This window comes from Xenopus laevis, chromosome 3L (genome assembly GCF_017654675.1).
Source record: "Xenopus laevis strain J_2021 chromosome 3L, Xenopus_laevis_v10.1, whole genome shotgun sequence".
Classification (NCBI taxonomy): Eukaryota; Metazoa; Chordata; class Amphibia; order Anura; family Pipidae; genus Xenopus; species Xenopus laevis.
In genome coordinates this window covers 39,435,515-39,458,631 of record NC_054375.1, presented here as the reverse complement: position 1 = coordinate 39,458,631, position 23,117 = coordinate 39,435,515, and the positions used below count along the sequence as shown (strand labels likewise).

Below are 23,117 nucleotides of genomic sequence, written 5' to 3'. Positions count from 1 at the left end.
CAGAACTTACCCTCTCTCCTTGCCTGAAGCCCAGGCAATGAGAGAGTATATTCAGGAAAACCTTGAAAGAGGTTTCATCAGACCCTCCAGTTCCCCTGCTGGTGCGGGTTTCTTTTTTGTTGGGAAAAAAGATGGTGGTCTTCGCCCCTGTATTGACTAGTTATTTGATCAGGTTAGAAATGTCAGTATTTATTCTAAGCTTGATCTTAGAGGTGCATATAACCTCATCTGTATCAGGGAGGGAGATGAGTGGAAAACGGCCTTTAACACCAGGGACGGCCACTAAGAATATTTAGTAATGCCGTTTGGTCTTTGTAATGCCCCCGCAGTGTTTCAGGAATTTGTCAATGACATCTTCCGGGACCTGCTGGGGTTATTTGTCTCAGGGTTTGTTGAGGCCACTACCCATTCCTGATAAACCCTAGTCCCTTCTTTCTATGGATTTCATTGTTGATTTGCCCCCTTCTCAGGGGACAACTGTGATTTGGGTGGTGGTGGGTAGGTTCAGCAAAATGAGCCACTTCATTTCCCTCCCACACCTCCCTTCTGCCAAACATTAGCTGAGTTATTTATTTCTAATATTTTTAAGTTACATGGTTTTCCTGTTAATATTTTTTCTGATGGAGGGGTACAATTTGTTTCGAAATTTTGGAGGGCATTCTGCTCCTTGGTAGGGATTGAGTTGTCATTTTCTACTTCTTATCACCCTCAAACCAATGGTCAAACTGAAAGGGTTATCCAGTCCCTTGAACAATTTTTGAGGTGTTACGTGCCTGACAACCAGTCCTCATGGGCTGAACTATTACCCTGGGCAGAATTTGCTTACAGTAATGCAACTCGCTCTTTTACTGGTGAATCTCCATTCTTTATTGTTAATGGTTTACATCCCAAAGCATTTTCTTTTTCTGGTTCATCGTCCCCTGTACTCTCTGTTAATTCTTCTGTCAAACAGTTTGCAAAAATTTGGTCTGGGGTGCACAACTCTCTTTCTGCAGCTATGGCCGCTCAGAAAAAAGCAGCTGAAATATCACCCAAATATCAGGTAGGAGACTCTGTATGGTTATCTACAAAAAACATCAAGCTTATGGTTCCCTCTCTCAAGTTGGGGCCTAGGTTCATTGGTCCATATGCCATTGTTGAAATAATTAACCCTTCTTCTATTCGTCTGAAATTACCTGACAATTTCAAAATTTCTAATTCCTTTCATGTTTCCCTCCTAAAATCAGCCACACAGGTTCGTCATCAATCTGTTCCTCCCCCAGTGTTAGTTGAAGGTCAGCCTGAGTTTGAAGTCCAAGAGCTCCTCGATTCTCGCCTAGTGCGAGGTAAATTCAATTTCTAGTTGAATGGAAGGGTTATGGCCCTAAGGAGAATTCTTGGATTCCAGTTGGTGACATTAGAGCTGATCGTCTCAGGAAGCAATTCCATCTAAAGTTTCCTGAGACACCTGGGGGTCCAGTGGCCCCCTAGAGGGGGGGGTAATGTGAGGAAGACTCACCCTGGTTGGGGTCGGCATGGACGCCTGCTGCACTCCAAGTGGGGATGCCTGTCAGTCTTCTGCACCACAGGTGTCAGTTTCCTAGGGCGCGTGCGGCGCGCCTCCTTGTAATTTAAAGGTGAAGTCGCGCTGGTGTGATTACGTCAGCGTACAATGGCGTGAAATTCAAATGGTATTTAAAAGTACAGTTTCTTTTTTACACTGCCCATGATAGGATTTGTTTCCTGGTGCTGTTAGCTGTTGCTATTCTGTTTGAACCTGTTCCTGATTACCTGTTTTGACCCCTGCCTGGCTTTTTGATGATTCTACATTCTGTATCCTGACCCTTTGCCTGATTACTGACTTCGATTCTGCATAACCCTTCTGGTTGACTTCCTGGTTTGACCCTTGCCTGCCTGACTACGTTTATTCTCTGCCTGCCCCGACCCGGCCTGATCTGACTACTCTATTGCCTAACGTCTTGTACCGTGACCTTCGGCCTAAAAGACTCTCTCTAACAGTAGTGCCCCTCTGCCTATCCAGAACCCCTAGCCTTGTACCTCTCGTTTAAGTCCTGGTGGCATCCAAGTAGCTGAGGGCTCCTCCCGAGGCCAAAGGTGAAGTACGAGCCGAGACCAGGGTGCTTGGCATTTGTTCTGGTGTTGGGTGCCGGCCGTGACACGTAGACTGGGACCCTCTCCTTACTTTTTCCATCTGGCATTCTGTTAGGCTAGCGCTGGCCCTATCCCACACTATAAGCCATGTCAAATTAGTTTGTGACCATAGACTGCTTTAAATGCTGGAATTACATCAATTTTCTTTTAATCTGATTATTGATTTGATCAAAATTAGCAAGAAATAAAGAAAAATAGTCAGGGATATTATAACGTATAAAAAGAGCGCTTTACTGTTGCCAAGCTGCTCTTTTGCTTACTGTTTCATGTTACTTTTATATCCTCAAACCTTATTCTTATATTAACAGTTGGGGATTTTTCCTCAAATGTCTTGCCAAGGAGTTCATCACAACATTGCTTTGGTTGCCAAGTTGTTGCTTTCATCCTTATCATTCTGTTAAAAACAGGAACAAATTATTATATTTATATTTAAGACTGAGGCTTTATATTGGGTAATTTTTAGAACCCAGGCAAATTCATTGGTTTTGGAAGCTAATCGTCTGTCAAGGCCTTTCAGTGTCATGGTGGAAGAATTAATTTTGAACAGAAGATCCTTGCACAAGTACTTTGACATGAATGCTCACCAGTTTATTTTTCCATGTCTTGTTAGAGGCTTGGCTTGTGACACAATAAACAGAAAGACCCAAGAAGTAGGGCATTACACAGGGACACTTCTGCCATGAAGCAAGTTGAGAAGCTGCCTCAAACAGCAGCACCCCACAGGTTGCCGGGGTGGCAAAAAGTCACTTCTAGTAACTGAATGAGGCAAAATTCCATTCTCTTTTAGTGCAGAGAGAGCAAATGAGCTCTCTGGACTAGCCATGCAGCCCCTCGTTGCCCATATAGGAGCACGAAAAGGTAAGAACAGGGTGCGGGTAGCTACAAGTAACCACCCCTAAGTATATCTCTCCCAGAAAGCTATATGATATGATATGAGTAGATGGAGGATATTAACATGGGCTGTGTTCACTGAGGCTAAAAAGCCAGTAAGGGTGCGGAAATGATTTTGTAAATATAAAAACATTAACCAAACTAGAATCCACAATTTCTACTTATTAATCAATAAAAAAAACTAAAAAAATTGAATCGGGAAAAATGACAACTTTTTCAGGTTGTCGCAACAAAAACTAGAAAAAAAAAACTCTGAACATTTTGTGAGGGTTGAAATATCTTCCAATGGTTAAGGGCACATCTGCCATTGACTTTTACATAAATTTGGCAGGTGTAAGATGGCATATTTTCTGATTCTTCTGACTTGAAACACTTCTTTTTTTACCACTACTTTTTCTGATTTTCGGCGTCAAAACGGACAGCACAAAACAATTGTGTGTTAGTAAATAACCCCCTAAATATGAATGAGCAGGGACACACTTAAAGTGGACCCGTCACCGAAAAAAATTATTCAAAATCGTATTTTATCACATTAGTCAAGCAAAATTAACTTTAATTACACTATATAAATTATTTGAATCTTGTTTCCTTCAGTCTGGGAAATCATATTTATAACAAGCAGGCAGGAGCCATTTTGTGGACACTGTTATTAAGACAAGCCTTGTATCATCTCAGAATCTTGTTTGTGCAACAGAATGGGGGACCTGCTGTCCATCTCCATGTCCTGGCTACACAATTAAATGGTGAAGAGAACGAGGGAATGTGGGGAGAGCAGTGACATCTAGGAAGTGCTGAATGGAAAGTGAAAGTAATTGTCTGCCCCACCTCTATGCCTAAGGCATAGAGGAGGGGCAGCCAATATTTGATTGACAGCTGAGATTTTTAAATGAGTTTACAACAGCTATGAATGCTTTAATAAAAAATAGAAATTGGATTTCATGTTTAATTTTTAAAGGACTTTTATTATACAGATTTTTGTGTCTGGGTGACGAGTCCACTTTAACTAAGTCTTGTGTATATTAATTTGTATGTTCTTGTGGGCATTTATACATATGGAAGACCACTCAGATGCTTAGGGATATGTTCTCTCGTACCCAAACATTATCAAGAGAAAGGTAATTTATCTATGCAGATTTATGTGATACAGCAAGCTTAATTAAAAAATTGGTCTTTTGCTCCACTAAAATCCAAAGATTATAGCCGATTGGACTTAATCTGTACATATTTGTATAGGTCAATGTACTATGCGTGATGCATGTAATAATTTTGGTTGTAGTATGAATTTACTTTTATTTTCTGAAACTGTATAAAATGAATAGCCATTGTAATATGATGCCTTTAGATAAGGTGATTTGTTACAAGATAGATCTATTTCTTAAATAGAGTCTTGCATCATATGCTCAAAGGGCTTGATGCATGTCCCAAAATGTCTCCCATGTGTGAGTTTTTACATGAAAAAATTTCCTACTTTGAACTGCATTTTTTTGCTTTATTTATAGTGATCTGCTATAAATCTATAATGCATTGTGCTATAGTATATATAGAAAAAGACATTGAGAGAGAAATAATTATAGCTTAGAATTGTTTCATAGGGTGAAAGCTTTGTGGAGGAACCATAAAAGTATGTTTTTTGTGAGAGTTGCACGAAAAGATTTCCAATCTAAATATCTTACTCAAATTCTTTGGAATATTTGCACCATAATCTTTCTGTATTAAAAGTACCTGTCCGGCGGGGTCGTCCGCCGCGCCATGGGCAGGGACGCCCGCCGCATGGTCCTTAAGCGCCGGCCCCATGTTTGTTCTAGGGCGCGCGCACCTCTTAAAAGCTCAGGTGCGCTGGTGTGTTGCGACAGCACGTTTTGGCGTGAATTTTGTACGCTATTTAAGGGCCATTCATTGTACAGCCCTTTGCCCGTGATAGAACTTTGTTATGTGGTTCCTGTGCGTTGTGCCATTTCCAGTTATTCTGATTCTGATTCTTCGTGTTTGACTCAGCCTGTTCCTGACTACTCTCCAATCTGTATCCTGACCCTTGCCTGCCTATGACAACTCTTCTAGCTTAACCCCTTGACTACCCGGTTTTGACCCTTGCCTGCCTGACGATTCTGATATCCGCCTGCCTCGACCCAGCCTGTCTGACCATCCTCCTGCCTAATCCTTTTGTACCGTGACCTTTGGCCCAAAAGACTCTGCTAACAGCCGTGCCCCATTTGCCAGCCAGAACATCTCGCTTTGTACCTCTCGTTAAGTCCAGGTGGCAGCCAAAAGCCCAATGGTGGTCACACTACTGGTGAAGCCGAGCCGAGACCAGGGTACTTGGCACTTGTTCTGGTATTGGGTGCGGTCGTGACATTTTCATAGTCTTAACTGGTCACAGTGGTTAAAATAAAGGAGATTCAGCTAATGCAAAACAAGACCCGTATACTTGTTTTCATGACAAACAGAATGCTATACATTCCACAAGTAATCAAAATAGAAAACCATGTGATAAAGATTATTATATAATGCACTTTAAACAAGTGTCAAGTGTTTAAATATATACCATGCATAAATGAAATGCTATGCTTAAATAGGTTTTAACTCCACACATATTACATAAATGTTATCCAGGTATGAATGTAGAAACCCAAGGTGAGGGCTAATAAACACTTGTGGATAAAACAAATCTGTAAAAACCCTTTAAAGGATAATAAACAGTGCAAACTTTAGACCTGGTTTAATAACCAATAAGCTGACAACTATGAAAAACATTTTTTTTCACAGGATTTCTAAAGGAAAGCAATCTTTAGAGCCATGAAATGAGAAAGGATTGACAGCACCCTTATGTTATACAAGCAAGCAACATGTGAGTTTCTATTGGGCTTAAGTAACAGAGGTTTATATAGGAACAATGGATTCATACATCAAAATGACTAACATAATGCAAGTATGTTAAGTGAAAACAATCCACAGTCATAATAAGAGTATTTACTCCTTTTAAGAGCTCTAATTGTTGCCCTTCTGTATTTAAAGGCTTAACATATGGAGTTTTTCTTTACAAGTAAAGTATGCAGAATTAAGGTACATTCTAGCTGCAACTGCTAACCACATATGAGTGAAATCTTAATTCATCATAGCATAGGTAGTCCACATATACCAGCACCGAAAGGCCTTAAAATTGTATTACCCCAACTACTAAAACTCTTGTGTTTGCTACATAAGCACTACTACAGCTAAACAAGCTATTCAAGTTGAAATTAGGCTATAAGGGACATGTATACACGCTGTGTAGAGTACTATGGTTTTATTTTTAGGCCCAAGGTATACCAGGCCTTTAATATGGTGGAGAAATGGTATCTCAAACTGCTTGTCATAGAGTGACTGGCAGCCCTGTGGGATTACAGAACGGAAACACTCAAATGCATGTTTTTGGGCCAAAATCCCTTGGAGGCCACCTAGTAAACAAAGGCATATAACTTGTGTGCTATGGCCCTTACACAGAAAGATAAATGGGGTTTAAAGGGAGAACTCAACCCCCCCACTAATAGAACCCCTTGTCAAGGTTGAGGTAGGTTGGGCGCTGTGGAGGCAGAGGTGGAAAAATTAGTCCTTCAGGCAAGAACTTGCTATGCCCACAGAAAGGGCAGGAACAGGATGACAAGGGTGTAGAGTGTCTGGTTGGAACAGTTGCATACCAGGGACGAAACTGGACAGAGCCGACGAGGAACGGTTGCATAGTGGGGACAGGACTGGATGGAGCAGGTGAGGAACGGTTGCAGAGCGGGAACAGGACTGGACCGAGCAGGCGAGAAATGGTTGCAGAACAAGGACGGGACTGGAAAAGGAACAATTGCAGGGCGGGAACAGGACTGGACAGATCGTGCGAAGGACAGGACGGGGACAGGACTGGATGGAGTGGGCAAAGGACAGGACGGGGACAGGACTGGACAGAGCAGGCAAAGGATAGGGACAGGACTGGATGAAGCGGCCAAAGGACAGGATGGGGACAGGACTGGACGAGCGGGCGAAGGAGAGGACGGTGACAGCAGGAGGACTGGAAGAGCGGTGGAAAGACAGGACAGGGACAGGACTGGACAAAGGACAGGACGGGGACAGGACTGGATGGATCGGGCAAAGGACAGGACGGGGACAGCAAGAGGACTGGACGAGCGGGTGAAGGACAGGGCAGAGCGGGCAAACAACAGGACGGAGACAGGACTGAGCGAGCAAAGACAGGACAAGGACAGGACGGAACGGGCAAAGGATGGGGACAGGACGATGTGGATAAAGGACAGGATGGGGACAGGACTGGACGGAGTGGGCAAAGGACAGGATGGAGTGAGCAAGGGTCAGGCCTGGATAAAGTGGGTGAATAACAGGGACAGGACGGAGTGGAGAAAGGACAGGATGGGCACAGGACTGGACGGAGTGGGTGAAGGAAAGGACGGGGACAGGACTGAACGGAGCTGGCAAAGGACAGGACGTGGACAGGACTGAGCAGGCGAAGGAAAGGACGGGGGCAGGACGGGACAGGCAAAGGACAAGACAGGAGTGGGCAAAGGACAGGATGGAGTGAGCAAGGATCGGGACTGGACGGAGCGGGCGAATGACAGGGACAAGACTGGATAGAGTGAGCGAGGGACAGGACTGGTTTGTTCTCACGGCAGCGTCTGATCGTGCGCATGTTTGCGCACCCAGTCGGCGCTGTGGCTGGCTAGGTTGCCTAGGGCGCCTTGCCCAACTCTGCTGGCCTTATATAGAGCAGGGTCAGCCCTTATTGGCTGACCCCAACCCACCAATCAGGATGCTGGGGTAAGATGGGACCCAGTAGAAATATAGATACAAAAATGCTGGCTGCACTTCTGGCCCGGTACTTAGGGCAAGCAGCCCGTCACCAGTGGGTCCCAGGATGAAATCCCAGCAGAACCTTACACCCCTACCCAGTTCTAGGGTTGCCACCTTTTTCAAAAATTGTTACCGGCCAGTGGGGGGCAGGCACCAAAAGGGGGCGGGGCTATGCTGCGTGATGCTAAAATGGGGCTGAGCCACGCGGTGTGACGCTAAAAGGGGCAGAGCTACATCGCACAGCGCTGGAAAAAAGGTAAGTTATTTTCGAATTGGGGGCAGGCCAGGGGCTTTTTTTAAAGGGTATTTCAAATTACCGGCAATTGAATTGCCGGTAAATTTGCAATACCGGCCCCGGCCTTGGCAGGTGTTTTACCGGCTAGGCCAGTAAAATACCGGCCGGGTGGCAACTCTACCCAGTTCCCCCCTGCATAGGTGATAACACCTATAAATGCCCCTAATCCTTTAGTCGCTTATAGGCGCAGAGTAAGCGCAGTGAAGCTCATGAGCGCCATCTTTAGATTTTTTCAGGTCCTCTTCCTTCCCTTTGGCAAGGTGCACTTTCGGGCGCATGTGCAGTTGCCACAAACCAGAAGACTCCAACTGTGCAGGCGCCAATACGGCGCTCACTTCCCACAGAAATCTGACACACTAGAGCTCCCACATTGCAGGGTCTGCTGTACAGTAGTTCCCCATACTATTACTATTATCAGCTGCAGTTGGGTGGCAGCATAGAACTTGCCTGATGAATGGGCCTTGGTGCTATTGTTAGCCAATATTTTTGGTCATGATTTGGGTCCTGCAGATGCCACAATTTGGGGATAGCTGGCCATCTGTATTGACTGTATACCCTAAATGCCAGGGGCCTATTCTGAGCTTCAGTCTGGACCTGGCTAAGCTATAACAGCTACAGCATCACAACCTCTTTCACTCAGCCACCAACCCCTCCCCCTCCTTTGGAGCGATAATTTTGACCGCTGACCCGTTTCCGGTTTAACGCAAGTCCCTGGTGGTGGTGCGCAATCGCAGATTCTCGCGAGAACTGACGGGCTGTCTCTTCATTCAAACAGTGAGAAGCGGCGGTGGCGGAGCAGCAGAAGGAGGTGAAGGCGAGCAGGTGACATTCAACCCTACGCGGCCGCTCTTTTAACCGAGTGAGTTTTCTGTGTTTTTATCCCTTTTTCACAGTTCCTATTCAAGAAAAAATATACGTAAATATGATGTGTGTAATATGTACTAATCTGCAGCAGTTTCTCCTCCACCCAAGACCTAGATTTTGCACAGTAAAAAGAGCAAGCACAATTCTCCAATATACAATACACATTATTATATAATCAGTGGTTTCAGGGGGATTTAGAAATGCAATTGACGGCGCTTTTTGTTTTTTACCCTGGGTCTGACTCTAATTGGAGCAGCTTTCAACAGTGTTTCAGGAGTCAGAGGCAGCAGTGCAGACCATATAAAAAGCCAGGCTGATACATTAAAGTTGATTTGAATTACAATGAATTAATTACATTATGTTTTTAGGCGGAGGACTCCTTGAAGGGATCTGGGAAGTGTGAAAAATACCTTTTTGGGGGAAAAGCAGGAACTTCAATCAGAATACTTGTTTGCACATACATTATAAATATCTATATATATATATATCTATATATATATATATATATATATATATATATATATATATATATATGCACGCACGCACGCACACACACACACACACAGGAAGGTTATCCAGAATGCTTGGGACCTGGGTTTTTTCTGTATCACGGATCTTTCCGTAATTTGGATCTTCATACCTTAAAGGAGAATTCAACCCTAATGTTAAAAAAACCCCTACCCTAAATAGACCCCCCTCTCCCCAGCGGGGGAAATGCCGCTAATGTTTTACTTACCTCTTGGTGCATATTCAAGCATCGGAGTTCACGGGCCCCATCTTCAGCCGATTCGTTAATCTTCGTAATGAGACCGGCACTTCGTCAATTTTCGTGAGTTTCTGCATGCATCGCCACGCCGGTCTCATTCCGAAGATTACCGAACAGAAGAAGATAAACTCTGATGCTTGAATCTGCTCCGAAGGGTAAGTCAATTGTTAGCAGCATTTGCTTAGGTTAACACTACGGGGAGGGGGGTCTATGTAGGGTAGGGGGGGGCAGAGTTTTTTTTTTTAACGTAAGGGTTGAATTCTCCTTTAAGTCTACCAGAAAATCATTTAAACATTAAATAAACCCAATAGGCTGGGTTTGCTTCCAATAAGGATTAATGGTATCTTAGTTTGGATCAAGTACAAGGTACTGTTATATTATTACAAAGAAAAAGAAAAACATTCTTATAAACTTAGATTAATTGGATAAAATGGAGTCTATAAGAGACTGCCTTTCTGTAATTTGGAGCTTTCTGGATAACAAATCCCATACCTGTGTGTATATACAATAGAACCCCGATTTACAGGCGCAGATTTGTGGAACGGCCACCAAGGCCGGGCCTAGGGCAGCAAGATTTTAGGGGGTGGCATGCTGCCCAACCATACCCGCATTGGTTCAAAAACACTGGGGTTGCACGGGAAATACGATTTTTTTTTTAAATTTCCTGTGCGCCAATCCCCATTGCTCTGGTCCCGATGATGAAAAAGGTGATGGGATAGGGGTGACGAACGGCAGTAGGACTAGGGGTGCCCGCTATGTAAATCCGATCCTGCCAATTTAACGTTTTTAGGGGACCAGAAAAAAAATCAGGGAAATGGATTATGCATAATATATAGGTGTGACCACAAAACAACAATGTAAAATGAGGGAAAACTTAAAATCAGGGGATGTAAAATTGAGGTGGGTGTGTGTGATCTCCGCTAACTAGTGGCCATAATACAGACGTTGCGTTGTGCCATAATACAAATGAATCGGAACTCGTTTCAGGAATGCTTGCAAATAATTGCTATGGGCATCCCAAAGTCAGGGTAGTATCACCACACCTCTGTGCATTAATCACAGCAGTTGCTAATGACTATGGAATCACAGCAATTCCATGGAAAAGTGTCACAGTGAAAATACAATTTGTTATATTGCCCATAAATATGTGTCTGTGCAAAGCTGTTTTTTTTTATTTATTTTTTTTTCTTATTTTAAAATCCATCGGACAGCACTTTGTTTAGTGGTGACCTCTAATACGTATATGGATATGTTTGAGTGGCGGCTTGGAGGGTAGAGTGATCCAATTTTTACTCAATATAATGGAGAGAGTTTCAGTCACAGTGATTCCTAATTTTGCTTCCTATATTCTGGGGCAAGAAGTGTATGGTATTGCAGCTGGAAAAAAGAATAATTACAATATGTATGAATAAGATTAAGTTGGTTTTAAGTGTTTACCTTGGGTTAATTATAGTCCATATAGTGATCAACTAACCACTTGTATTTAAGTAAACCCTGCATTGTCAGTAATGAGCTCAGCGGTGCTGTAGATCAGTCCTACATCCATGTATCTCTTAATGAGGAGGACTTTATAAGCTTAGTTTATCCCTAAGGGCATATCTGTTTTTTTTTTTTTTTTTTTTTTTACCTAAGTATCTCCCGATTTACTGATTTAGCTTTGATAAGTCATCTCAGAGAAAATAACTTCTGCATCCAGTGAGCAGCAATGACTGTATTCTTAGAATTCAGTTAAACTTATTATAGTTAAGAGGTTCTGCTTAGGGAAATAAATACAACCACTTGTACAGGATTTATTATTTGGAATGCTTGGGACCTGAGGTGTCCTGGATAAGGGGTATTTACATAATTTGGATCACCACACCTTAAGTCTATTAAAACTCCTTTAACCATTAAATAAACCCAATTGGATCACCAGTGAACTGAGGACACAATACATGCAATGAATGTATTCTTAGCATTCAGCTAAAATAGTAGGAGGTTCTGGTTAAATATCGGTTTATTTACTGCTCAGAGAAACAAATACAAACACTTGAACAGGTTCAAGATATGTTATCCCAAATTCTCGTGACTGACGTGTTCTGGGTAACGGGTCTTTACATAATTTGGATCATCACACCATAAGTCTGCTAAAAAATATTTAACCATTAAGTAAACCCAACAGTATTGTTTTGCCACCAATATGGCTTCATGAAGCTTACTATCAAGTAAAGGTATGGGACCATATTATCCAGAATGCTTGGGACCAGGCGTTTTCCGGATAATGGATCTTTCCTAAATATTGATCCTCATACCTAAAGACTAGAAAATAATGTAATCATTAAACAAACCCTTTAGGCTGGTTTTGCTTCCAATAAGGATTAATTATGTCTTAGTTTGGATCAAGTACAAGGCGCTCTTTTATTATTACAGCGAAAAAATGAAATAATCTTTGAACATTTGGATTATTTGATTATAATGGAGTCTATCGGAGACAGCCTTTCCGTTATTCTGAGCTTTCTGGATAATGGGTTTCCGGATAACTGATGCTATACCTGTACAAGATAGTATTGTATTATTACAGAGAAAATGGAAACATTTAAAAAAAATAAATCAGATGGCCTTTTCATAATTCAGAGCTTTTTGAATAATGTGAACATATGAACACCTTTCTGTTTTAAGAGGCCCTCCTTGCACACAGGTGTTTGTGCGTCTGTTAAAATATTTGCGGAAATAATTAAAAAAAATAAATAAATCAAATAAGTGCATTTGTGAATTCAGCACGAGTTTATATATTTTAATACACTATAAACCTGTATCAGAAGCAAGGAAATGCAACATGGCATTAAAAATTTACTATTGTAAAATGCATATCAGAATACTCATGGGTGCAACTAGAAGGAATTATTAAGTAGCTCATGGGTTTAGGTGCACTCAAAAATGCATTAAAAAGCCTATGTAAGAGCCATAAAAGCCACAACTATACAAATGACTGATGTATTGCTGCTTCGTAAATGCCTTGATGCACACTATAATGGCCACTGCTATTCTACAGCCAGTGACATTTCTGTAGACCGGCGTTTCCCAAGGGGCGCTTTGTATGTCACGTGGGTGTTTGCATTGTGGTACTTGGCTAATGACAAGGCTTCCTAGGACATAAGCACTGACGCTGTGGGACTCGCCTCTTCTGCTTGCCTCTCTGCATGTATTATAGGAATTATTCTGCACAATAAATCAATAATCCGATGCAAGCACCTCTAAACATATCCCGCATAGATGCAGCTCTCTCTCCTAACTGGAGCTAACTAAATCAAGGTGGGTTGAACTGGCTGACTTGTGTGCCTGTGCAATGAAAAATATATAGAAAGTGTGTTTTTTTCAATGTGAATATTAAAGCGATTTGTTATTATTTCTTCTGTGACTTAAAGTGGACCTGTCACCCAGACACAAAAATCTGTATAATAAAATTCCTTTTCAAGTTAAACAAGAAATCCAATTTCTATTTTTTATTTAAGCATTCATAGCTGTTGTAAGCTCATTTGAAAATTGCAGCTGTCAATCAAAGCTTAGAGGCGGGGCAGACAATTACTTTCCATTCAGCACTTTCTAGATTTCACTGCTCTCCCCACATTCCCCTGTTCTCTTCACCATTTAATTGTGTAGCCAGTGCATGGGGATGGACATCAGGTCCCCCATTCTGGTGCACGAACAAGATTCTGAGATGTTGTAAGGCTTGACTTAATGACAGTATCCACAACATGGCTCCTGCCTGCTTGTTATAATTTTGAATTCCAACACTGAAGGAAACAAGATTCAAATAATTTATATAGTTTAATTAAAGTTCATTTTGCTTGACTAATGTGTTAATATAGGATTTTGAATAATTTTTTTGGGTGACTTGTCCAGTTTAAAAATTAAACTCGATACTTGGCATAGATGCAGTTATTATGCACAGTGTCTTGCTGCAAAGTAACTGAATTGATAACATCCCTCCCTCCCATCTGAGTGTCCTAATTGATGTCCCTTATATTATCTGTGTAGCCCAAAAGATCTTGTGACTTTAGTTTCTTTAAGCTGTACTGTATAACTTGTGTCACAAACCGCAAAACTTGACAGTTAAAAAGATTTGTTAGGGAGGTGGCGTGAATACACTCGTGCAAAATGTTGGTATCATTCAGAACATTGCCAACAAAGCTGTATACGTATCCAACTTCAAATTTTTAAAAGTACATGACTCTGTCTTTGGGTAATGTCTGATGGGGGGATTTGGCAATAAATTGGCGATGCTGTGGGCGACAAATCTCCAGAAAATGCTTCTCCACCGGACATAATTGAAACCGCCAGTGGTAAAACCTATGCGTTGCGAAGTCGCCCCAACTTTTATGAAAATGTTGAGGCATGTGACAAACACTCCCTTGTATGTGCTCTCATATTCAATTAAAGGGGAATGAAAAACAAGTATAAAATATAGTAGTCCTTACAGGAAAACTATACCCCCAAAAAATACTTGAGCAGATAGCTGATATCAAATTAAGTGGCATATTAAAGAATCTTGGCAAACTAGTATATATATTTAAGTAAATATTGCCCTTTTACATCTCTTGCCTTGAACCACCATTTCGTGAAGGTCTGTGTGCTGCCTCAGAGATCACCTGACCAGAAATACTGTTAACAGGAAGAAGTGTGGAAGCAAAAGACAGAACTGTGTTAATTGGCTCATGTGACCTAACCTGTACGGTTTGTTTGTGTGCACCATGAATCGTAGGATCCCAGGGGGCGGCCCTTATTTTTTTTAAAATGGCAATTTTCTATTTATGATTACCCAATGGCACATACTACTAAAAAAGTATATTATTATGAAAATGGTTTATTTACATGAAGCAGGGTTTTACATATGATATGAGCTGTTTTATGCAATATATTTTTAAAGAGACCTACATTGTTTGAGGGGTATAGTTTATCTTTAAGAGGTCTCCTTTCCTCCCCTATGGAAATACAGCAGTGTGCCCCCTTTTATCACAGCCCTGTTAGCCCTACCTGTTCCAGAGAAAGTTGACCGTATGGATCATTTATAATAGTAGCCAGTTGTCATGGGTTACTTCACAGAGTTAAAGGAGTACAGGTATCGGACTTTGGGCTTTCTGGATAACAGATCTTTCTGTAAATTGGATCTTTATAGCTTAGGTCTACTAGAAAATCATATAAACATTAAATAAACCCAACAGGCTGGTTTTGCTTGCATTAGGTTTAATTATATCTTAGTTGGGATCAAGGTACTTTTTTATTATTACAGAGAAAAAGGGAATCTTTTTTAAAAATTTGGCTTATTTGTATAAAATGAAGTCTATGAAAGACTGCCTTTCTGTAATTTGGCCTGGATAACGGGTTTCTGGATAACGCATCCCATACCTGTACTAGTATTTATACTTTACAAACGCAATGCAAATGTTTTGCTCTTAATGCTCTTTTAGCTCCTTAAACTTTGCTGGTTAATTTTAACCCTTCCAGTGCCAGACTGTATTGATTTGTCTGTAAAAATGCACTGTGGCATAGTTACATAGTTAAATTGGGTTGAAAAAAGACAAAGTCCATCAAGTTCAACCCCTGAACCAAAAGGAAACCTGAACGTGTTTCTAAGGTGCCAGCTCCATGGCACTCTTGCATCTATTCCTAAATGGGGAATAAATACACTGGAGCATGTAAGGTATTCCACGTATAAACGTACAACCAATGTGGTACAATAACTGCCATATTGTGGAACAGATGGCACTTTAAATGGGATTTTGCATTTTGAAGAGATTACTTTTTAAATCTGGCCTACTATCCACAGCAAACTTATGTTCTCTGAAAGCAAGTTTTTAAGTAGGTCATTTGCAGTTAAGACAATTAAGATAAAAGCCATGTTATAAACATAGCTTCTATTTACCTACGATACATTTTGTTTCTCGTAAAGTTATTTGTTTCATTCAAAGTTCATTTCAAGGGACTGTTAAAGGTGATGTATGCACAAATCAATAAATGCTGGGACTGGAGAATCCAGGTGAATCCCCAGAAAAGCTCAGTTATTCACAGAAAGTGTTTTAGCAAACGGGCGCATTTATCAAAGACTTCTTCATTTTTTTTTTTTTGCAAACCAATGTCAACTGTGATGCATTTACACTGCAAGCATGTTTATTATTGTTATTGTAATATTGCCTGGACTCTTGTTCATGAAATGGCACCTCCCTTTATCTCCCATCTGTATATAGAATATTTTATCATGGAAGAATCAGAAACTGTACTGAAACTTCGCCGTCAGCTAAAGGAGGCAGAAGAGGAAAGAGTAAAAGCTGCACATTATGGCCTGGAACTGCTGGAGAGCCAAAGTGATCTCCAGAATCAGCTTGAGGAGCAGCGAAATGAAATGACCGGCACTATTGAAGTAAGCCCTTGTGGAAAAATACAAGCTTCATATCTGTAGAATTTGCATAAAAATTAAAGGACATGTCAACTCTTACAACAAAAACTTTATAAGCGATATGCCTCGTTACATGTTTTACATACCTAGTATTGCAGACCTTGAAAAGTGATCCGTTAAGCAGCTCTGTTGATTTTGGCTGCCTGCTGCTGTCCTGCACTATCTGCCTCTCTCCCCCCTCCCTTCAGAATGCGAGCTGTAGTTTGGCGAGACGCACATGCGCACTTGTCTTAACTAATCTAGCACATGCGCAGTTTAGTTGAATCGGCCTCGGCAAAGTCATCCAGCCGCATCATGAGTGACCTCTGTGTCTTCATTCCGCCAATCAAAAAATAGCATTGGTGGTTGCTATAGTGACTGTATTCTGCCAAGCTTTAGCTCTCTGCTCCCTCCCCCCCCCCTTCTAGCACATATTTCTTCGTGCTGACTGCAGGGAGCAGAGCAAGAGAGCGGAGACATTAACTATTACACTGCCAACCAGGATAACTACTGTATGTAAGTTATTAGCAAGTTAGCAAGTAAGACGGATGGGAGTATTGGTGCATGCGCATTGCTAATAGGAAGAGCGCAAGCATGAAAAAATGGCCGCTGGGTTAATGAAGGCGCAGGGAGGCAAACAATGCATCGGTGCAGGGAAGGTAGAGCGTTTTTCCAAGTGAAAATAATGCGGTTCGATTGGGGCTAAGGTAGGCTACATAGGCATGGTAAAAGTCAAAAACGGCTTGACATTTCCTTTAATGGAAATCATTAATAAGCCAAGTGGTTAAAAGATAAGGCCTATGGCAAACCAAGCTCTCAAATCACCCTTTGCATCCTGCTATTAACTTCTTTTAGTGTTACAGTGCGATCCCTGACAGTGTCTGCCATAGGCTGCACATGGAATGCACCTCCAGGCAATGGCAGGGCATTTTAAAGGAAAAGTAAACCCTCGAAATAATGCTGCTCTGGGTCCTGTGTCAAAAGAAACACAGCATTTCTTTCCTTCTATTGTGTACACATGGGCTTTCTCATCAGACTTCCTGCTTTCAGCATAAACCTCCAGGGCTTGAGCATGCTCAGTTTGCTTCTCCCTTCCCCCTCCCTGCTGTAATCTGAGCCCAGAGCTGTGAGTGAGCAGGGCGAGACTCAGACAGGAAGTGATGTCACACCAAGCTAATATGGCAGCTACTATCCTAAACAAACAGAGAGAGCTTTTAGAGCTGTTTAATCGGGTATGGTAAATCATTCTGCAGAATACATATATTGTTATAGATGCACTTATGTGGCTAATCTATTGGCAATAAACTTGTTCGGAAGCTTTCCTTCTCCTTTAATGTTTGAAAAAACGTTGTCATCCTTATCCTATTAAAGGTGTTGTTCACCTTCCAACACTTTTTGCAGTTCAGTTGGTTTTAAATGGTTTGCCAGAAATAGACATTTTCTAACCTCTTTAAAGGCTTACAGTTCTATAGCCCCTGCCTTTTATTTTTTTTCCATTGTGAAGTGATTATGGGACATACTTTCCAGGGGATTTGTGCTCAACCATTATGAAAAGCAGTGTGAGAGAGAGAAATGTCTGCCAGTTCATATAGTTTTTATGCATATTTCTTTTTTACATGAGCCTAACTGAGCTTATGAAAAAAGGGAGGTATTTTCCCCTTAAAGTTGGTCAGAGGTGCACAGACTTTCTGTATCATTTAGTATTTTGCCCACAGATTATTATACATCAATAATGGTTTTAATACCAAAAGGAGCTTTTTGTTTATTCATTTTCTCATAGAACTTGGAACAAGAGAAGTACTCCCTTCAAAGAGAAGTTGAACTTAAAAATCGCATGCTAGAAAGTGTGACTTCGGAATGCGAAAACATAAGACAGCAACAGAAACTTATTCTCGAACAACTCCAGGAACAGCTTGAGAGGAACCATCATCGGGAACTCGGCGAGATTAAAGATAAGGTCTGGAATTTTTATTTTTGAATAGATGTTTATAATATTTTGTATAGCTTCTTTCATTTCTGTCTCAATGTCATAGTTTTCCTTCCAAAATGTATCTTGGGCTGGTTCACCTTTAAGTTAACTTTTAGGATATTCTATTTGCCTTATTCTTCTGACTCTTTCAACTTTCAATTGGGGGTCACTGACCCCATCTTAAAAAGGCTACAAATGTATTGTTATTGCTACTTTTTATTACTCCTCTTTCTATTCAAGCCGTCTCCTATTTATATTCCAGTCTCTTACTCGAATCAATGAAAGGTTGCTAGGGTAATTTGGGCCCTAGCAATAGATTTTTTTTTTAACCTATTGAAAGTTAAAGGGGTGGTTCACCCTTTTAAGTTAACTTTTAGTATTTTATAGAATGGCCGATTCTACACAACTTTTCAATTGGTTGTAATTTATTTTATTTAAATAGGTTTTAAATTATTTGCCTTCTTCTTCTGACTTACCAGCTTTCAAATGTGGGTCACTGACCCCCCAACTAAAAAAAAAAAAAATGCTCTTTAAAGGAGAACTAACCCCCCCACAATGTTAAGTCCCCACAGGCCCCCCTCCCTGCCCTCCCCCTGTACAGTTTTGCCCCAGAATTCTGTCCCCTCTTGAAATAGCGGCCGCACATGCAGAGTGAGCGCAGTGGAGTTCACTGGCACCAGCTTCTTCTCTTCGGTAATCTTTGTGAAGTGAGGTTACAGTTTTATTGTTGTTGCTACCTTTTATTACTCCTCTTTCTATTTTAGGCCTCTCCTGTTCATATTCCACTCTTATTCAAATCAATGCATGGTTGCTAGAATAATTTTGACCCTAGCAACCAAATAGCTGAAATTGCCAACTGAAGAGCTGCTGAATAAAAAGCTAAATAAATCAAAAGCCACAAATAATAATTAATGTTTTCTCTTCAACATACTAAAAGTTAACTCGGAGACAAACAACCCCTTTAATATCCTGAGATCTCTTTTCACACAATAACAGTCAAGTTAATATTTGTTATTCAATTGGAGCTTTCAGTATCCTTTTATGGAGGATTCAATATTAGGGCAATTCATTTATTTTCATATGTTTATATCTTATTTGAAATCCGCAGCTAGAAAAACTGAAAGCAGAACTTGATGAAGCAAGACTGAGTGAGAAACAACTGAAGCACAAATTAGAGTATCAAACTGAGGTACTGGCCAATAAATCAGAGGAGCTGCGTATGATGTCCGAACGTGTTCATGAAACCATGTCCTCTGAAATGCTGACCCTTCAGTTGGAAAAAACTGAACTTGAAAGTGCAAAGGTGAATAGTTTGTTTTTTTTTTTCAGTATAATTTTACCTCCTACCTATAATACTCCTTTCTATATTCGTACAAGCCTTGGTCCCTAAGCCTTAGCGTGCCAAAAGCATGTTTATTGACTTATAGTATCAAGGCTAAAAGCAATTATACAAGCGATTTGTAAAATAGCTGTTTATGGTGTGGAAAAGTACCGTATATACTCGAGTATAAGCCGAGTTTTTCAGCACCCAAAATGTGCTGAAAAACTCTACCTCGGCTTATACGCGGGTCATACGCAAAACAGGCTGCGCTTCATGAGCTCCTCCGTGTCCCCTGCAAGACTGCCCTAATCCAGCGCGTCCTACCTCGGAGCTTTTCTTCTCTGCAGCAGATTTTTCTTTTCAGAGCTTCCCTTGCTGCCGCTCCTCCTCCCTTGTCACAGTCTCTGCTGCCGGATCAAATTACCGTACTTCGGCTGTGACAGGGAGAAGGCGAGCGGAGCGCGCTCACTGTAAAAGAGGCTGCGCTTCATGAGCTCCTCAGTGTCCCCTGCAAGACTGCCCTAATCCAGCGCGTCCTACCGTAAGTAGTGTCTCCTGCTCCCTCGGAGCTTTTCTTCTCTGCAGCAGATTTTTCTTTTCAGAGCTTGCCTTGCTGCCGCCGCTCCTCCCTTGTCACAGTCTCTGCTGCCGGATCAAATTACTTCGGCTGTGACAGGGAGAAGGCGAGCGGAGCGCGCTGACTGTAAAAGTTTTAAACATCACTCCCATTGCCCCAGCAGAGTTTAAAATCTTTGGGCCCTAAACACACTAGATTCCTTTACATCAGGAGGAAGAAAACCAGCGCAGCCTGAGGTACTACGTCGGTCATCAGTTATTCTATATAAATCCACTTATATTAATATCCCTGACTTGTGTGGAGTTGTTGTGTCCCATGTTCAAAGTTATTTTCTTCAGTCCCTTTATTATTATTATTATTATTATTAATTAGTACTGCAATAAAATGGAGCCAATATTATACAAGTGACTAGAACTTTCTTTGTTCTATTTTTCCGTATTGCTTTTATTTTATTATGTTCTCCTGCTCTTCTCTCCCTCTTCTATTCCCTCTCAGTTCTTTGTCCTGCCATTGCTTTCCTTTCATCCTCCTCCTCCTCCCTCTCTCCCACCCTTCCCCTCTCCCCTCACCCTTTTTGTGAGCTCTGGGGGTATTTATTAATAGAGTCTCCCAGTCCATCATTTTTCAGCCTAGGCTTATACGCGAGTCAATAAGTTTACCCAATTTTTCTAGTTAAAATTAGGTACCTCGGCTTATACGCGGGTCGGCTTATACACGAGTATATACGGTATGATTTTTTGCTTAGACTTTAAATTGAACAGTAAAATTTGAAAAGTAATTCAAATTGACTTGCCAAGTATTTTTTATTGATTACATTCATGTTTCCCTGGAGCAGAAATACTGTCCTTTATTGTAATGTTTTCCATTGGCTCTCGTATACGGGGAGATCGACGAACCCACGCCCCGATGCTTACTCTAATAATTCTATCATACAGTTAGAAACACTTTTTGTTGGGAAAATAACTAACTAAGTTTTAATTATAGTTGGTTGCACTATATTTCATAGTCCTGTGCTCTGAATATACCCCAGTGATCAGTATCAGTATAGGTTTAGTTGTATATATTTAGTTGTTTAATTGTATACTCGTTTTGATCCAGACACAGATGGATACTCACCAACGTTATCTACCTGTTTGTAGTTCGTTTTAAACGGTTCACATATGCACATTTTTTAACAGGCCAATTTAGAACAAGAGGTGAATGAATTACAGTATCGAGAGCAACAGCTTTTACTGACAAATGGTACCCAGAGCAGAAAGCTGGAACACCTTCAAACTGAAAAAGAAGAGCGAGAAAAGGAATCCGTCGGCTATTTTAGCGCTTTAGAGGTATTAAAAAAAGCATTGTGCGTACTCTATAGATGTATACATTAAGCAAGTACAGTCAAATTATGTAATCATTTAAGACAGATATTAAAGCCACCACTTACTGTTACGTATGTGTCCTGAAATACAGAAAGCCCGAGAGGCAAATCAAGACCTGCAAGCTCAGCTTGACATTGCTTTGCAACAAGCACAAGACCCGAACAGTAAAGGAAACTCCTTATTTTCAGAGGTAAAGTAAATGTTTGGCTATGAACATTCTTATAAGAAAAAAAAAAATTTATAATATATGTTTATCTACATAATTTGTGTGTCCTTGGCTGAAGACACCTTAGCATTGGAGAGAGCAAGAGAGGCTATGGGATTCCCTATTCATAAAATTGTTCTCGTATCCTTTTTATAAGGTTTCCATATCTAGAATGTTGTTGTTTTTGTAGCGTTATTACAGCTCCTTTATTATTTACCTATTTTAATCAACCAGTTCTCTCAAAGGATTCCCTATAAGGTGACCTGCCATAAATCTGCAGTGCTGCACAGCAGAGTTTGAAGCTGCCATTTTATCTTGTCTGTCAGTTCTCTGATACAGATCTTGTGGGATCATGCACACTTGAAGCTGATTCAGGACATAGATTCAACTGTGCATGCTGCATGCTCTTGCAAGATCCGTGTCGGGGGAATTAACAGAATAGGATCCGGGGAAGATGGCACCTTGAACACTCCTACTCAACTCTGCAGATTTATGGCAGGATGTCACACAGGGAATCCTTTCAACAGAATACCTGTTACAGTGAAGAGAGCTTGGAGGGGGCTGAAGATGGTTTAGTTTCCTTTAATTGCAAATTATTTAGATGGCGCCTGGTGATATAATTTTAGGACATTCTATAAGTATTACGCACCGATTTCGGTGATTTTGGTTTGGGATTCGGCCTTTCAGCAGGATTCAGATTCGGCCGAATCCTTCTGCCCGGCCAAGCCGAATCCTAATTTGCATATGGAAATTAGAGGCGGAGAGGGAAATCGCGTGACTTTTTGTCACAAAAGAAGGAAGTAAAAAAATGCAAATTAGGATTCGGTTCGGTATTCGGCCGAATCCTTGAAGGATTCGGTGCATACCTAATTACAGGTATAGGACCTATTATGCAGAATGCTTGGGATCTGGGCTTTTCTGGATAAGGAATCTTTCTGCAATTTGGATCACCATACCTCAAGTCTTTTAAAAAAAAAAAAATATTTATACATGAATTAAACCCAATAGGATTGTTTTGCCACCAATAGAAAATAATGAAGCTTAGCCACCATTATGAACTAGGTACAGTTTTATTATTGCAGAGAAAGGGGAAATACTTTTTACAAATTAAGATTGTTTGCATAAAATGGAGTCTATGGGAGATGGCCTTTCTGTAATTTAAAGCTTTCTGGATAAGGGATCCCATACTTGTACTTCATATTTGTACTTAATTAATTACTCAGTGCCGTGTGTATACATTTATGTTAATGGCAAAACAACCCTGTAGGTTTAGTTTTTAATGGCTAATAAATCCCATAACTGTACTTGTAGTGGTTTGGAATAGGATGTGTACCTGGCAGAGGCAACGGGTATATGACTACATTTAAATGATTACATTCATTGTAGTTAGTGATTAAACGAAAGTAAGGTTGTCGCTGAGAACATAGACACTGCTTAAATGATGGTAAATGCACATTATCCTATCACTTAGGCCAGGT

General features: G+C 41.0%; 1 protein-coding gene across 1 annotated transcript in view; it reads left to right on the top strand.

Moving 5' to 3' along the window:
* Positions 1–8,883: 8,883 nt before the first annotated feature.
* The window catches only part of spdl1.L (spindle apparatus coiled-coil protein 1 L homeolog), a gene marked incomplete at its 5' end in the record, with an annotated part of 28,479 nt that continues 14,245 nt past the window's right edge, over positions 8,884–23,117 (top strand). Inside the window, 6 exon segments of the mRNA NM_001095839.1 lie at positions 8,884–9,020; positions 16,016–16,188; positions 17,984–18,160; positions 19,281–19,475; positions 21,249–21,398; positions 21,526–21,624. Of these exon segments, the coding sequence (NP_001089308.1) occupies positions 16,027–16,188; positions 17,984–18,160; positions 19,281–19,475; positions 21,249–21,398; positions 21,526–21,624 (783 nt within the window).